This window comes from Manis javanica, chromosome 4 (assembly GCF_040802235.1).
Source record: "Manis javanica isolate MJ-LG chromosome 4, MJ_LKY, whole genome shotgun sequence".
Taxonomy (NCBI): Eukaryota; Metazoa; Chordata; class Mammalia; order Pholidota; family Manidae; genus Manis; species Manis javanica.
Window position 1 is genome coordinate 137,772,822 of NC_133159.1, and position 18,221 is coordinate 137,791,042.

The following is an 18,221-nucleotide window of genomic DNA, read 5'->3' on the forward strand; positions in this document are numbered from 1 at the left end:
AAATTTATTTGCATCATCAAATTAATGACCTTGGCCCTGAACACTACGATCTTTTTGTCATCACCCTGCTTCTCATTCTCACCTGTACCTACCACTCTAGATTATTTTTTTTTTAAATACACCTTATTCCTCTTTGCTTTCTGGGATAAATTATATTTCTACATGCATCTGCACATTCCATATCTATGTGCGTTCTTCAGCACCACTCTCTTTGACTGATAGCTTGTCTTGCACATATACATTCTTTCTTAATCCTTTCTTTGCCTAAAACTCTTATTTCAATAACCCAGGTAAAATTAAAATTCTTTTTTAGCCAAAATGCAAAATACTTAATGTTTGATGAAAGTAAAAGAACAGAAATCATCTCATAAACCATGATATTGTTGTAATACTTACAAATATTTTAATGCTCTCAATTTGAAAAAATAAGAATCTTCAACAGTTGTCAGAGGATTATGACTGAGGTTTCTGAAAAAATGCAATGGAATTAAAATTATGTGCATTTCACGAAACTTGCATTCATTTTCTTTTTTTTGGTATAGGACTCAAAGGTTAAAAGAAAAAATTCGTTATCTGTCTTTACCTATAAATCACACTTAGAATCTGTAAAGCACTCTTACTTTGGGAACTACCTACCTAGGTCTCTAGATGATAAAGGGGAGAAGAGAAAGAGGAAAAACACAGAAAAAAGTGGAAAGCAAAAACTTTCCAGATTGAGAATCCCACAAAGTGACTATGGTGGGAGGAAATCCCGTTGCTCTGAAGGAAATCGTATTCCTAGGTCCTCCATAATCCAAGGTGCTTTTCTTTCAGTTCTGGAAATTAAAACAGTTCCACAGTTTAAACCACGCAGTGACAGCAGGACCAGTTCCTTGCTTTTGGATCCAAAGAGAAAGGGATAAACCTGAGAGGAGGTGGTAAAACCTCTGCTCCCATCACAGCCTTGGCTACACTGCACGCAATCACCTGTTCAGTTGTCAGTCTCCTGGATTGTCAGCTCCTTGACGGCAGGGACCACACTTTACTGTCAGTGTCACTCCTGTGCCTGACATGGTGCCTGATGTTTACTAGGTATTTAATAAAAGTTTTTTGAATAAATAAATAACATTTTGCTTACACATCAATAAAATGAACAAATTCATTTTGGATGCAAATTTTTATTCCAAAATGCTGAGATTTTCTTCTCAATTCTTTAAAACAAACAACAGACCAAAGGGAGAAAAAAAACAGGAAGGAAAAATCTTGAAAATTAACTTTTACTCAAGAATCATTAGTACATTTTGCCGAATATTATTATCACAACTAATATCTATTGGGCTGCCAGGCATCTTTGATCAGCTTTTCACATTTAATCCTCACAATAACCTTGTGATAGATATTATTATTATTATTATTACCCCGTTTTACAAGTGAGGAAACTGACGTAAAGACAGGTTATATAACTTGTCCTAAATCATCAAGCTAGTGCTAAGAAGCAGAACTGAAATCTGAACCAAGTTCTGGTTCCAAAGCCTGGGGTTTAACTTGTATAGAAGAAAGGGATTTAAGACAGCCTTTACTTTAACCTCAATTTTGACAGCACTAAATACAGAAAAAGCTTTTCAAACGTGATCTACCCATCTGGGAAACCTCTATGAGAATTACATTTTCTCTTTTTATTCCTTTTCCCTAATCATCTCCCGTGCTTAAATATCTAATTAGCCTGTGGTCATTGAGACTTTAGAGATTGAAAACCATGCTGCAGGAGAATCAGTGAAAATGATGGAGTAAGGACATCTCAAAACGTATCCTATAAAAGCAACAACAACAACAAAAAGCTAGCAGAAATGGCCAAACCAGCTTTTTCAGAACTCTGGATATTTAATCAGTGGGCTTACAGCAATGTGGGGAGCATTTATTCAAGAAAAACATTAATTTCTCTACAAACAGTGAGACCTGTGTTGCTTTAACTTCTCCTAGACCTTTGCTCTCTGTCCAGTGGTAGCTTTGAAAAACAGCCCGAGGTCCTTCAGAGCCTCCTTCCCAAAGACTTGTCTCCGTGTTACTGTCTGGTGGTGCCCTGGAGGACCTTCCCTGAAAGGCTTGTCTTTGACCTGACTGGGAGCTGCCTAGTGCTAAAAGCCTCTCCTCAGGGGGCATTTCTTAAAACAATTACAGGTAAATGGTTTAATGTGGTAGGTGTGTGAGGCATTGGACAAAAAATAGTCGAACCAAAAGCTTAAAAGGACAAGCTGAGGGAGGAGATGTTCACAGAGACTTTGAAAGGCTCCAACACATTCCTGGGAAACTGGAAGCCCATGAGACATAGTCCTGAGAATCTGGAAGAAAACCATCAGCACTGAACAATGAGGTCAGCAGGGATGTGGAAGACAAAATGAGTGAGCAAAAATTAGCTGTATTTCTGTACACTAGCAGTGAACAATCCAAAAATGAAATTGAGAAAACAATTCCAAGTCTAACAGCATCACAAAGAATAAGTCTCAGGGAAAAATTTAGCCAAAGAAACGCAAGATTCATTCACTGAAAACTATGAAACCCAGTGATTTGCCTGTGTCACAGAGCACTCGAGCAAAAGGGAGGAAAACCCCCATTCCTTATTGGATAGTCAGGAAAGAAAGTATACGGAATGAGGCTACAGCAATGTATTTTCTTTATGACCATTTTGCACACGACAGCTTAACACAAACATCTTTTTCCATTCCTCAAAGGTTCCTACTGCTCACAGATAATTCACATCAGAGGTGAACACAGTTTGAAAGGTATTTTTCTGGGTGACTGGGGAGAGAAGATCCCTGTGGCAAGTTTTCAGAACTCCTTTCATTTAAAAGAAGCTGATGGCTGAGGAAGCACCGACACCAGTTGCTCCCTGGAGAACTTTGTGCTAAACCTAGTTGTTTCAGCGCTGCGTTCCAAGAGCAGGAAACCGTTAGGTTCAGAAGTGGAATTGCGAGGCCCACCCACCATGGAGAGCGTCACAGTCGTGGATCCCTGTGACAATGCTGGCGTGGGTGTTACACGCTGGAGTGCGGTTGTTGCCTGTGCGAAAGATCAGGAAAGCGGAGCCTGCCATGTATGGCTCAGACATGTCTCCTGGCCCCTCTCTCTGTACCTTCGTTTCCTCATCGCAAAAAAATGGATCTTAACACAATTTTTCAGACTGAGCTTACCCGCTGCTAACCAGTAACTGTATCATGTTTCTACACATCATTTTTTTTACACATACTCATCTTCTATTTCACTTACAATGTGTGCAAGAACTGCATTCCATGCCAGGCCTGAAATGTTCCAAAGCTCAGTTCTGTAATGAGATTGCAGCCAAGATTTCTACAAAGAAAAAGATACAAGAAAAAGAAGAAAAAAATTATTTCAGAACATTTATCCCTTGGCAGGGATTCTAATCTGTATATGATGAAACATAACCTCAATACTTCCTCATACACTAAAGAAATCTCACTATGGAAGATATTTGTTTTATTTTTAACATTTGTATGAAAAAAAGATTGTCTATCAGGTATACTGGGTTTATAAAAAGGAGAAAGATGGATTAGTAATTGACATCTAGGTTTTTTCCTGGTATCAGTGGTATTATTACAGAAAATATGAATAAAATAAATAAAATATATTTGTATAAAGATTTATACTTCCATGTTTACACATGTATTGCTAGATACAAAGGAATAAGTTCTCAGAACACACTCATCTAAGTGATCCTTAATTCTCTAGAAAAGAGTTCCATGACTGCACTGTTGACATTCTGGGCTGGATAATCCTTGTTGTGGGCACTGTTCTGTGCACTGTAGGCTGTTGAGCAGCATCTCCGGCCTCTGCCCCCCAGATGCCAGCAGCATAGCTACAGTTCTAACAACCAAAATGTGTCCAGACATGGCCTAGTGTCGCCTGGGCACAAAATCACCCTACTTGAGGACCCCTGCTCTAGAATGAGTCACTCTGATCCATATGATAATTCTTACACCAGGGTTTCCTAGACACAAAAAGGATGTGGCCACATAATTTTAGTAGCTCTCCATTTAAAATATTTCAATATTTCAAAATGAATAACAAAGAGGTTTACAATTAAGTTTATAAAAATTCCAAACACAATTAAATTGTATTTGTAACTTACATAAACTGCAGAAAAGGTAGTGATTCGAATGTACGTCTTTCAATAGATAGTATTTTATTGCAGGATAAATCTCTAGGAAAAGGAAAAGGAAAAGGAAAAATATTGTCTCAGCTATCAGATATCTAATTAGCAGAGATAACTAGTAGAGGTTAGAATAATCACATTGAATAAGTAGTTCTTATCTAAACTCTAGAACTTAGAAATTATTACGTGAACCTTCCAGAGCCCCTATCCCTGCCCTCACCTAAGTCTCACTTTCATTATCTTCATAAATAAAATATACAACCATAGATCTTGAGAGATTGTTGAGATAATCCTTCCTGAGAGCAGAAGGACTGATTAGATCAACTTTTGTGGTCCCATCAAATTCCATAGTAGGAGCTCAAAAGTTTTTGTCTCCATATATAATTTCCAATATTGAAAGGAATATTTTCACATTTACAAACCTTTCTGGTTTTATTCTGTCTAGGCCATTTCAACACCAGAAAAAATAAAATATGAAAGGAAGTTACTCCTCTAAGTAATAATTACTTTAAACTAATTCAGAATTATACTTTCTATTATTTTAATGGAAGCTCCTTTTTGGTTTCCATTGCTTTAATATTCCATGAATTTAACTGCTTCAGTTGTACAGTGGTGGGACAACAAAAAACAACAACATGGTGTTGGATTTTTATTTTAAATCACTCACTCTTGACTGTTACAGGTGACTCTCTTATTTCCATTGATTCAGGCTTAATCCCTCACTTTTCACCTAGATGCGTATTAACTCTTCTGAAGGGTATGCCTGCCTCTGGTTCATTCTTTTCTAATCGGTCCTGCACAAAGTCACCACATTAACTCTCCATGAGTGGTTCTCAAATACCAGCATCGCCTGGGAATTTCTCAAAGATGTAAATTCTCAGCCCTACTCGGGACCAACTGAATCAGTAACTGTGGGGTGGGTGCATGTGCTGTGAGAAGCCCTCCAAGTGATCTTCCAGCAGGCTGAAGTTTGTCCTGGAGTGCTGCCGGGATAACATGACAGCTTGTTACCCTTGGCTTGGCCTTCGAAGCCCCAGGTCTGGCCCTAACACCTAATGTACTCTATAAGGACAAGGTATTTTTCCCGTGTGCTGCCCTTCTGCCACTCTTCTTTGCAAACTTATTCTTCCCAAGATGTCTCTCTGATGATACCCAAAAGCCCCTCAAGCTGCTGCCCTAACAGCGTTGCTCTTGTAACATCTTTTTTTCCAACTTGAAGTCTTTTTCCCCACTTTTGTGCTCCCTGAACAATTCATACTTCTCACTGCCCACATCCATTTCCTCTTTTCAATATAGTTACTTTTACACCCATTTCCTCTGAGCATAAACTTCCTTCTTACTTACCTGCACTGTCTACCATGTTTAAAACTGATGCATGGACATAAACTCAAATATTTATAAAATGAATGAAGAGCTGGGCAGTAGAAGAAAAGTGCTCATTTAAAAATAAATGGCTTTTCAAATAGCTCCCTCTTCTGTGCCTCTGCAGCACTTTGTCATTCATTCAGTGCTTACGCAGGGCAGTCATAAAATGGTAGGCACCCTGTCTTACCCATCTTTGTGCCTGTAATACGAGGCACAGTGGTTGTCATATTCTTTTTTGGCTTTTTTATCGATTGGCATTTTATGATAATGAAATACTTAGCTTACAAAATATTTTATAATAGAAGTAATGAAGGGCCTAATCCACTGAGCAGTTATTTCATTTGTGTTTGGAAGGTTTGGAGCCCAGATGGCAGAGGTACCTAAGATCAATACAAAAGTGTCCCTTATGGCTTGGAAGGTTTGAAAACTCAAGGGACTATTTTTATTGTCATGTAAGGCCCTTTACATCCGATTCCCTAAAGCTTCTATTTTGCAAGAAGAATCTGTTTGCAAAAGATCATCACTAATTAGCGTAATAAGGATGACATATACAGTTCTGCATGCTAAAGACAAAGAAAAAACATTGAGCTTTTATAGCAACATAGTATCTGCTTACTTCTAAACAAAAAGAAGTACTATGCGGGCATTACTTCCTTGACAATGAGACTGGTGCCAATTAGTTGGTAATTAGAGAAGTTAGGGCCCTTTCTGACATGCTTATTTAGTCTCAATGTAAACATTTCCAACTATACCAGTTAATCACCAATTCAAACATCTGTTCTTAATATTGGTACAACAATCCCTGCATTGAAATCCTAAACACCAGTCTCTTCTCTTGGCACCTATGTTCTTGATAATGTTGTTTACATAATTCATCTGCCTAAGTACTTAATGTTTCGATGTTAATTTAGAGAAAATTATAAAAATATTTTGGGTTAATGGCATTCAAGTTAATGTAAGTATTCTATATTTTCTTGTCTTTGAAATGACAATATGAGGTTCACTTTAATTCCTCTCATCTCACTAAACCAACTTTTACAAATCTTTTCTGTGAAGGCCTTAAAGTAAATATTGTAGGCTTTTCAGGCTACATAGAGTCTCTGTTGCATATTTTTCTTTCTTTCTTTTCTTTTCTCCTTTTATACCCCTTGAAAAATGTAGAAATCACTCTTAAGGGCTGTATAAAAATGGACCATGGGCTGGATTTGATCCATAGACCATAAACTAAATGTTAATATAAACAGAGGGCATAGAACACTTACATAACAAGGCTCCTATGGGTGTCTATAACCGCTCAGAACTCATTACCACTTTGCCTCTATAACTGAAGGGTTTTTCTATCTGTATCTTGTCCACATGATCAAAAAATTGAAAACACCTAGGACGTTTTTAATGCTAGAGAGTGGCTAGAGCCCTCCCTGCACAGACCTACAGAATTATAAATTTTTATTGTTGGGAGAAATTATAGAACTTGTCCAATTTAAACTCTTATTTATGTTATAGATAATATAAATAAAAGCTCATAAATAAATGTGAGTAACTAACTTACAAATACTGGAGGGATAGCAGGCCTTCAAATGAGTCCTTATGTAATTCACTCAACTGATTGTCACTGAGAATTCTGAAAAATGGAAAGGTTACTTCTGAATCAAAACGCAAAATAATTAAAATGATTTACTGTACAGGACTAATTTCTACATGTGAGGGAGACCTGGGTAATGATAATGGTACCACCTAAACAACCTAATTCTTAGTTAATTTAGGGATGGTGATCTCTGCTCTGTTTTCATTCACATCTTTCCTGTCATGTCCTCCTCTGTGTCCCTCTCTCTCCCTCACACACACACACACACAACTATCCACTCCTCACACCAAAATGTGTATTTAGTACCTACTCTCTCGATCCCCAAGTCTCGTTCAGAACCCAACTGTGGGTGGCACCATCGTCAGCAGAACTGCCATTTCCTCCCGCTCTCTTTGCCTGAACCTTATTAAGGGAGCCCCACACAGAACTATGTCAAGGCTGCAAGTGAAGTTGTTCGATCCCACCCACCACTAAAAATATTGTTTCGGGGAACTAAAAAGTGCATTAAAATACACATAAGAAGAATGTCCCATTTAATACAGCAGCAGACTCACAGACTCTGAGAAGGGACTAGCAGTTACTAAAGGGGAGGTGTGGGGAAGGCTGGGTGTGGAGGGATGGAGAAGGGGATTGAGGGGTACTATACACATGGTGTGTGTGGGGTCACAGGGAAGACAGTGTAGCACACAGAAGACAAGTAGTAAACAATGTTTTTCATGTGAAATCTTCATCAGAGTGTATACCAATGACACCTTAATAAAAAAAAGTTAAAATGTCCATGTTAATAATTATGAAACAAATACCCATGTAACACCATTCATGTCAAGAACACTGCCAGCATCCCCGAAGCCCTCCGTGTGCCCTTTTCCCATCACAAACTGCTCACTGACCCACTAGAGGCAACCACTGTCCTGACTTTTTAACTCATCTCCCTGCTTTTGGAATGTGGTCTTACCTTTGAGGTGTCAGCCATAAACTACACAGTGCAGTCTTGCCTCTTCTTGAACTTAGTATATAAATGGAATCATATTATATATGTATTATTTTCTACATTGCTTCTTGCATTCAGCCTTACCTTGTAAATTCATTCTATTGTCACATGCAGCTGAGGTTGGTTTGCTTTAATGCCTAGTGTTACATGCTCAGCTACATGTGCCTAGTGAGTACTTGACAGTGGCTAGTGTGACTGAGAAGCTGAATTTTAATTTAATTAGTTTTAACTATTAAAAAAATTAAATTAGAAACTGATATTTGATGCAGTTATTGGAAAACATTTCAGTATTCTGCAATAACTCGGGCATATGATACTATTTTTCCAACTGTAAATTTTATGAAATCTAAAGAGAGAACAAGTAACTTCTGATAAAAATCTTGCAACTAAACTGAGATTTTATAGTGTTAGTATGGAAAAAGAATATAAATGTGTAAGTTTCATACCAATTGGAGGTAGAAATTATAATACTTTGGATATTTTAAAGACAGAAAAAATGCAGACTATCTTAACAATGTATATAATGATTACATGTTGAAATAATAATATTTTGGGCATAAGGTTTAAATAAAATGCCTTCACATTACATCTGTTTCTTTTTACTTTTATTTTTTAAGTGGCTACCAGAAAATTTAAGATTACTTATGTGCCTTGCATTACGTTTCTAAAGCGTAATATTCCATTGTATAACTATGCTAGACTTTATTTATTCACTCTACTGTTGGTGGACATCAAGATTTTTCTAGCTTTTGTTACTACAAACAGTGCTGCTTTAAACTTTCTTATACTTCTATTTTGATATGCATTTGCCTGAGTTTCTCTAGGGTCCAGGAGGGGTACAAAACTGTTCTAAGAAGTGCTAGCTATTTCAAGTTGGCAAATGGGAAAATGCCAAGTCTCTACTCCTCCAACCACCAGCTAAATCCCTAAGAGTGATGGAAAAGACATGATTAAAAACTCCACAACCTTACCGCAAAGTGTGGGAGCAGCTCCACAGATGCCTCCCTACCAGAAATGGCCTGGAATTACCCACAGGGTGACGAGCTGAAATGCTGCTGCAGAAGCAGGGGCAGCACGTGGCCCCAAATCCTTCCTCCTCAGGCCAGAGAGCAAAGGGCGTTTTCCTCTAGGTAGGGGCATCGGTGCTCAATAGGCCAGGGGCCCAGAACGTTGGGGAAGGGTGGGCGCTCTGTCTAGCCACCAGAAGCCACCTCCCACCTCCTCTGACTTTCAGGGAGTCCTTTAGGAATAACAAGCCCCAGCAGCTCAGGTCACCTCTGTCGGAGAGCCAGGAAACACAAGCAGGAGAATCTCAACTCAAAGATGAACTGCACTCAGGAATGACCAAATGACAAAGAAAGCCAGGTCCGTTACGGACAGAAAACAAAACCAAATGAGCTGATAGCCAATGAATCAGAGCGAAGAGAGGGAGCACGAGTGGAGTTTAGAATGGCAGAACTGATATCCTGAGTCAGAGAGTGCGTCCGTGAAAAAGAATCAACTCAGGATTACATGAAGAGTGTTATTATCAATAATAATAAAAAACCTCAATATATGCACCTTTGAAGAATAAATTAGGAAACAGAGATCCTGCCAATGATTTCTCCAGAATGCAGAATGAAGGGAATGGGAATAATCCGCAGAACAAGCCTGACACCTGAGTTTGCCCAAGAATGTTCACGCCTTTGCTTCACCTAGTCCCACAGGAAAGACAACCTGCTGGGCAGGATGGTTCGCACCCATTTCTTAACACCTGAGGAGCAGGAGAGTATACAGCCAGTGTCTACCAGAGTGGAGCAAGGGAGTGATAAGAGATCCACCACAGAAGAAAGTCTTTAAGATTTCAAAACCAAATGTCCCTTCCCTGGGAATCAGCTTCCTGGGAGGTAATACTAACAGTTTTACATCCTTCAAGCGCCTTGGGGATCTGAGAACATGCCATGTTGCTTTGTGAACTATTTCCACCAAGTTCTGCATATAAACATTCTGCTTTCCCTCACAGGGTCTGTTAGTCACATATTGATATTAATTCCACCTCATAGATTAATTCCTTTCTCATAGCTTACAACAATTCAATTACTACTACCTGGAAACTCTGCATCTGAAAACAAGGGCAATCTCTGTTATACGGTGGTTCACATTACACAGAATATAGGCACATACATTTAAAAAGATCCCAAGACAAAAAACTTTAACTCCCACAAAGAACTCCTGGAACCCTGAGAATGCCTCAAAGACCCTGACCTCACCTGGAAATTCACCACGTTACAAGGAACAGCAGTGGTGGACTAGAATGTGTGAAGGGAGAATGGTCACCAGGTGATGCTATGACTGTTCTCCCATCTCTGTCAGGTAATGGTTTCCTATTGCCATGGAAATGACCCAAAGAGGGAAAAAACAAATCAATATGTCCAACACTGTTTATCGTAACCCTTTTCATAACAATAGACAGTTGGAAATAACTCTACCTCCCCCCATATCGCATAACAAAACTGTGTGTGTACACTGTTGATGATATGCAAAAAGGTCATAGGAAATGATGGCATATGAAAAAAATCAGGACAAATATGAAACTTGTATACTAATTCTAACTTTAAAAATTATAAATACTGACAAGGTTTCAATAGGGACAGAAAAGAGATGGAGGTGGAAACTCAGCTGTTGATGACAGTGTCTTCTCTGATTGGCTGATGCCCCTGTCAGACAGTTTGGTTCAGGAGAGAATATCACGGTAAGACAGGGAGTAACTAAAGAGTATGTATTTTAAGTTAATGGGATTTGTTTTGGTGAAGTTTTTGGATGACATGATAGTAAATTTTTTTAAATAACCCTAATAAATTCAACCTTAAAGGAAAGTTTAGAGTGAGAATGAGTGTCATCGAAAAATTACCCCAAAAAGGAACTTCACATAGCAACAACCTGGAATAAAACATATTGATCTGGAGAACTCCAAATATTTTTTGACTAAAGCAAAAATATGTAGAACTATGGGGAATCAGAGTTAAAGGGGGATCTAAAATTTTCTTACACAATGAAAACATCAAAACTAAGTATGAACTAACATTAGAGAAACATTCATGTTTAACTTCTGATCACACTTCCTTTCACTAAAGCAATCGTCTAAATTTTGCAATATTCATTCTTGACTCTACATTACTGGCAATTATCCTTCTCCCTAACTCTGTAACTTCTAGGAAATTGACAGGGCACAGAGTGGTTTTATTTTTAGGCTTACCTATACATACATGCCAACAGTAGGCCATTCTGGAATTGATTTATCGCCTTCCCCTGCTTGCTTTCTCTCCAAAGCACTTATCATTACTTGAAATTATACCTATCTATTATAGTTAGTATATTTATTTTTATATTACATATTTGTAAATCCCTTCAGAACTGGGATATTTGGTCTTTTTGTTCTTGGGCTTGTGTCCCTGGTCATAAAACAGTTCCTGGCACATAGTAGATGCTCTGTGTGACAGGTATTGATTTTCAGATACACTACCTTTATTTAAAACAAACCATCCCTTTATCATCATGTGCATAAGTACAACTTTACAGGAAAAAGAAATGTCTTTCTTTTCATCTGCATTTGTGACCCAGTCTTTTGAGACAAGAACCTCCTGAGAATTTCGTAAGAGCTGTGAACCCTTTTCCTAGAAAACTTCACTTTCTTGAAAATACGCAAAAGCATGCGTGCAATTTCCATTTGTTTATCATCCCTTTAGGGCACAGGTCTGTGAACAGAATGGCTTGGATGCAGGGTATGAACCTGAATGGGAAATCATGTCTGTCTCTATTTTCAAAAACCTCTAAATTGGCATTTCCTTCCATCATGAATGTAGGCAGCAAACCACAACAGAGTAGCAGTATAGCTCATCTGACCCCCAGTAGAAATCAGATATGTTCATATCATGTCTTTGCTGCAGACATCTCAAAATTCCTTTATTCTCATCACTACCTTCACCGTACAATAAATGACACTACATATAAGAATTACCATTATAATAAATACCACTACATATTGTTATTGAATGTAAGAAAAGCAGATTGATTACTATATCACTAGTAACTATTCTTTAAGAGTATTTCAATGTAATTGGTTTTCTTTGTTTTCAAATGTATTTTAACCTATTATACATTTAAAAACATCTCTTCTTAGGTCGGCTTCTGTCGATCACCAAATAGATTCACGGAAAATAAAAGGTTAAGAAATCCTGACCTGGGTGGGGACCATTGACTCCAAGTGAGGAACATCCGCCTTACCAAGTATAAATCTCAAACTGACTTGAAAATCTTCTAACCTGACCAGACTCATGTTATATTGTATAAACTCTACAACACATGCGATTTAAAAATTAATGTTTAAACTTCAGTTTATTTTTTGAAAACATATAATACATATTTATATGGCTCAAACTTCCAAAGGTATAATGTACACAATCCAAACCTTTTTTCCTACCCCTACCCCTCAGCCTACCCTCACACTCGACTCTACTCCCCAGGGGGAACTGCTGTTATTTATCTCTTGTGTCAAGTTACTTTCATTTTTCTTAGAAGTCTGGGAAATAAAATCTCCATGTCATATTTTATCACGGGAAATATATACATTTAAAAAAACAACTGTCTGGTTCTACCATTTTTTTCCTTACAAGTAACATATCCAACTAAGAAGGGTCTATTTTAGGGTGGTCATAATCCCTATTTTTAGATTACTATGCCTGTTACGTCTTTTAATATTAATTCACAGGTTATTTGACTTGTCCAAGTTGAACGAATGATTAACGATACAACAGTCTTGAAAAATGCCAGTTAATTACTTTGAATATAAATAATTTTTCCAAAATCACTTGTGTCTAAACCTACTTTTCTACAAATCAAAAAAAAAAAATTACAGACAACAAAAAAAATGGGCAAAGAACAGGCAATTCTGAGAATACAAATGTTGGGTAGGCATATAATGATATTTAAATTCCCAAGTAATCAGAAAAATTCAAATTCAGATGGGGACCCTCTTATTCACCCATCACACACCAGCCAAAAAATACCCAGTGGCAGAGGGTGTAGGAAAACGAAGCTGTCATGGCCTGTTGATTAGAGTATAAATTGCACAACCGTTTTGAGGGCAATTCAGATTTTCTACCGACACAGTCTTAATCCCAACAATTCCACTTCTAGGTATCTCTTTTACAGAGATACTTGCTCATGTTGACAAAGACGCGAGTACAAGGATCTTCATTGGAGTGATGCATGTGACAAGAAAACAACAGAATCTAAGCATCCAGCAACACAGGAAGTATTAACTGTGATAAATCTATACCATAAAATATTATGCAGGAGTTTAAATAAATGGGGTAGCTTTCTATGTAGTGGGAAGAAATCTTAATCGTATCAGAAAGTGAAAGCATTCAGTCATGGGATGTTACCCTTCATGTAGAAAAGGTAAGAAAATCACACAACAAAACTATTTTGCTATCTGTAAATACTTATGTAGACAAATGCATGGAAGAACATCTGGAAGGATATATACTAAATTCAGAGCAGTGGTTACCTCAGGGGTGGGGGATTAGGGCACACGGAAGGTTTTCACTCTTCGTGTTATTTCATTTTTATATATCAAGAACATAATCATGTGTTCCTTGCATACTGGAAAGTAAGTTTAAGTTGACTCTTAAAGAGAACCCACAAATTTAATTTCTGAAATAAACACAGAATTGCAATCAGTAGAGGTCGATTTGAGATACGGAGAGGAAAATACCTTTTCTCAGAACTTCTGACCTCAAAACTCTTGACCAAGAAACATGTTACAATACAGTTAGTTTTTTGTGTTCATATTTGGAGAGAATATACTCACAGTTTCTCAACCCAAGTGTATGACTTCCATGTATTTTCTTCAACGTAAGAAATAGAGTTTCCTTGGAAATTTCTGTGAAGAAACACAGTGCATATCCTTCAATAGGTAGGAAAAGAAGGAACAGAATAAGCAAAAGAATCACGGCAACCAGGGGAACATTCCAATGCAGAAAATACCAGCTCCTCGTGTCCACAGCCATCAGCTTCCCAGTTTGCACAGCTAATAAACATGTAACACGGGGCACAAACATTAGGGCATCTCCTCAGAAACTGAACTTCCTATCTGTCCAACTTCTTGGGCAGATAATGCCAGTTAATGACTTTGAAACTAAGTGCTTTTTCCTAAAATCACCTAGGTATCTCAAATGACTCCTTCCAAAGAGAAAATGATAAACAACTAAACAGAAAAAATGGCAAAAATTTATCATCAACAATAAATATAAAGAAACATTATGATTTCTTTATATAGCAAATACTTGGCTCAGGGCCCGCTGTTGAGATCTCTCCAGTTGTTTGAAGGAGAAGGGCAATTAGAGTTGAGAGGGACTAACATGGAAAGATCTCTCAGAGACAGTGCCGAGGGAAACGCACAAATCACCAAGCAAGGAGTAATGTACTACCTCCCTGGGGGGAAATGCAAAGGGAAGAGCCTGGAAGGGAGGACACACACCAAAATGGTAACAGGAGCTATCTTATGGGCGGTAGGCAGGGTGGAGTGGGATTTCCACATTTTATCTTATATACTTCTGTGCCTTTTCTCTTTTTTTAAACACGGAGAATGTATCCATAAAATACCTGTGCTTAAAAGAAGCTGTTAAATGCTTGACGTTCAACCACTGACTCTCTGGATGACTTTGAGTCTTTCCCTTTAGCCTCTCTTCCGTCAGCAACAAGTTCCCTATTTTTCAGGGCAGTCAGAAATAGCTCAGATACCTGTCTGCTCCTCTGCCTAGTGGAAATTTCCACCCAACCAGAATCCTTCTGCGTGCCTTACGCTCACCGATAAAAAGCACCTACACCTGAACTCGTCTCCCGCAAACGGGCTCTCCTTCCCAGCTGCTGTTATTTCCCCCTGTTCTACCACCACCACTCTCCTCATCACCCAGGACAGAAACTTTAGAGTCAGATTTGATTTTTCTCTTTTCCTGCACATCCCACCCTCCAGCTCTAGTCGGTCACTTACAAAGTCCTACTGACTCTTCCTTTGTCGTGCTCTCAGGATCTTCTTTCTATCCCAGCGCAACCATTCTGATTCAGCCCCTTTTCACTTCACTCCTAGGCTTTGCTAGTACATCCTGTTTGGTCTCCCTGAATCAAGCTCTCCTCTCTAGATCACGCTACATAGGGAATCTAAAGCAATCCCCTTGCTTTAATCATTTGTCTCTCTTGCTTGAAAACGTTCAATGGCTCTCCATCTCTCATACTGCAACTTTCAAACCCCTATAGCTGATAGTCAAGGTTTTTCAAAATCTTTCATTGTGTCCTAACCAGTTCTTTACAGCCAGACTGGTCTATGAAATCCTGATCATTCCTGCAGCCATGCCTTGCCTACACTGAACATTTCCACCCCCCTATTTAACCAATTATAGCTACTCTTCAAATCCCAGCTAAAATTGTCGCTTATCCAAGAGGCTTTCCCTGACCTCCATATCCCAGTGATTACAGGGTCTGGTGAATTACAGTACCTAGAGTCTGTATCTCTTTTAGTACTTAGTTATCACCTCCCTTTTAATGAATATTCTTTCTTCCTACCTATCACTCCTATCACTGTCATGTTCTGGAGACAATGTTTATACATCTGCGGCTCCCACAGTACTTAGCCCTGGGTTGTGTGAAAAATGGGTGCTATATATAAAAAGCCAGAGGAAAAAGTTTTGGACATAACTGAGGGACCAAATAATAACAGTTAACACTCATATATACACGAGGCACATATAGAAGGGCTTTACATGTATTAACTCATCTAACTCTCACAACAATCTTAGGGGATGGTAACTACCATAATCCCCACTTTACAGATTAGGAAACTGAGTCACAAAGCTAATAAATGACAGACCTGGGTTCAAACCCAGGCAGTCTAGGTCCAGAACCTTTACTCTTAACCAGAGGATAGGGACATGTTACTATAAAGAAGATGGACTAAAAATGATAGGAAAATGGTAGAATAGAGGTTAAAGACTTAAATGACAGAACTAAACAAAGCGGGTAAGGAAAGAGAATAAGGGCAATTACAAGTAAAAGACTGGAGAAAGGAGAACAATATTAAGAAGGAAAAGGAAGACAAGGACTAGTTAACAAAAGTTAAAAACAGAAAATCAGTCAACACCGGGTATGGAAATGAGGGCCCAGGAAGTCCTTGAGGAAAATGCTGCCAGGTCAGGCAGGATGCCGAGAACAAATGAAGAGAGGCGGTTCTTACAAGATCGTGAAGGTGCCATTGTGAGCGTTGGGCTCTGGCACGGGCACACTCTGGAGCTTCTGCTCTGGGCTGAGTCCAACGCACGCCAGCATCTCATCTGTGCAGCTACAGACCTCACATATGTTGTTTGCGGTGGTGTTCACCACTGAATTCTGAGCCGGTGATGGAAAACCCGTCTCAGAAGGCTCTGGCTGCCGAGATACGGAAACGTCCAGGTCCCCAGGTGCAGCTGTGACCTGAGTCAGGTTTGGACGCTGACTGGGAACCTGCCCGGGATGTGGAAGTGTCCCCTGAGGGCGCGCTGGAGATGGAGCTGGGGCTTCCTCCTGGACTGGAGGCTCAGCCTCTTCAGGAGTGAAGGCAGGCTCAGCCAGGGCTGCCTGCAGGTATTTGTAGTTCTCATCCATCTCCGGGGGCTCTGGAGGCTGATCCTGGGAATCCACCTGGGGAGAAAAAGATTCAGCCTCCTCAACTTTCTGTCCATGATGAATGGGGACACTTTTCTGGGAGAAAGCTTCAACTCCACAGGGGCCTCTGGAGGCTGATGTGGGCCGCCCAGAAACTCTACAGGTAGCTTCTCCTTAGCATAGACAACATCCCTATTGGGATCTAAATAATCATCCTGCAATTGTTGTTTTAGATGTTTCTCTGCAAATGAGCCTGGAGTTCCAATAAGAACCTTGGTAAGCTGTCGATACTGAGCTAGATCTTCCTTCGACTTTGGAAGTGAAACAACAAACCTTGTTGGTTTTGAACTATCACTACCTAGAGGTGGAACAAGTATTTCAAATGACTGGTGTTCAGCCTGATCTACATTTACAGTTTTAGTCTCAGTTTTGAGTCAAGGAGGCAGATCTAGGGCCTGATTCTGGTCCCAACTTACCATCGGAACCACCTGTGGCTGACTTTCATGCTGGCCAGGCTTGTCCCAATGATCTGGTCCTGGGGGCAGCTCTCCAGCTGAACCTGTGTACCAGAAAGGAACCACAGGATGCATCAGTTGTTGACGTGGCTGGGGAAATTCAAGAGGGAGATTGGAGGGATCCGAAGACCAGGACTCGGTTGGCCCTGGGGGTCTGGGGGTCAGCTGCACAGGGTCCAGGGCCCAACCCGGAGGCTGAGCTGCTTGGACCACCAGCCACAATGGTAGCAACACAAGAAGCCACAGGGCCCAGAAACGCAGCCAGGACATGGCAGCAAAGGCTCCAGGGCACAATGAGCCAGAGGACCAGAGCAGCTCCCTTAAGCCAGAGCAGAACCATTATGACAGCTCTCTGATGCTCACATATCCCTAGCAACTGCGTGCCCCTCCCCTGCCTAGTCCCACCCTTCATTTATGACACATTAGGCTCAGGTTGAGATCAGCTCCACACCACCTGAGCAAGTCCTTTCTCAGAATCATGGAGTCCAAGCTCCCCCTCCCCAAGTAAAGGCTACAGACACCTCCCTCCAGATCCCCCTTCCCACTGAGAGAGACAGGATTTGGGCTGCACATCTGGGTGGCCCTGGCTTCTGGCAGCCCAGGGATAGTGGGAGTTGGTTAAGAGAAGGGTAAGGGTGGAGGTGGTGCAGTTTCTCAAGGAAGCCACTGGGTCTGGCATCATGGGAAATTCAAAAGTGCTCGTCCAGTCCTGGCAACTCTTCCTCTTCAAAGCTAAAATCTGAGACATTCTGCTTGCAAGAAAAGTAGCTTTCCTGCAAAACAAACACCTGTTAAGGTGGTGGAGAGGGAAAAACACTTTACAGTCATTCTAAAATGTTGCCATTTTCTTTAAACTCTCAGTATATGCACGTCTGATTATTAATTCACCAGTCTACTACATGAGGACTACCACTGAATCAGTGATGACTCCAAAATTGCTAT

At 39.8% G+C, this 18,221-nt stretch overlaps 1 protein-coding gene across 2 annotated transcripts in view; it reads right to left on the reverse strand.

Annotated features, from left to right (window-relative positions):
- Positions 1-17,630, reverse strand: part of LOC108385627 (leucine-rich repeat-containing protein 37A) — a 29,896-nt gene extending 12,266 nt beyond the window's left edge. For both annotated transcript variants that reach the window (XM_073235111.1, XM_073235112.1), the window contains exons 1-7: positions 17,241-17,630; positions 16,358-16,800; positions 13,940-14,011; positions 7,062-7,133; positions 4,124-4,195; positions 3,244-3,324; positions 397-468 (exon numbers count right to left, since the gene is read on the reverse strand). In XM_073235111.1, the coding sequence (XP_073091212.1) occupies positions 397-468; positions 3,244-3,324; positions 4,124-4,195; positions 7,062-7,133; positions 13,940-14,011; positions 16,358-16,800; positions 17,241-17,549 (1,121 nt within the window). In that variant the 5' untranslated portion in view covers positions 17,550-17,630. The remainder of the gene's footprint in view (positions 1-396; positions 469-3,243; positions 3,325-4,123; positions 4,196-7,061; positions 7,134-13,939; positions 14,012-16,357; positions 16,801-17,240) is intronic.
- Positions 17,631-18,221: the final 591 nt, after the last annotated feature.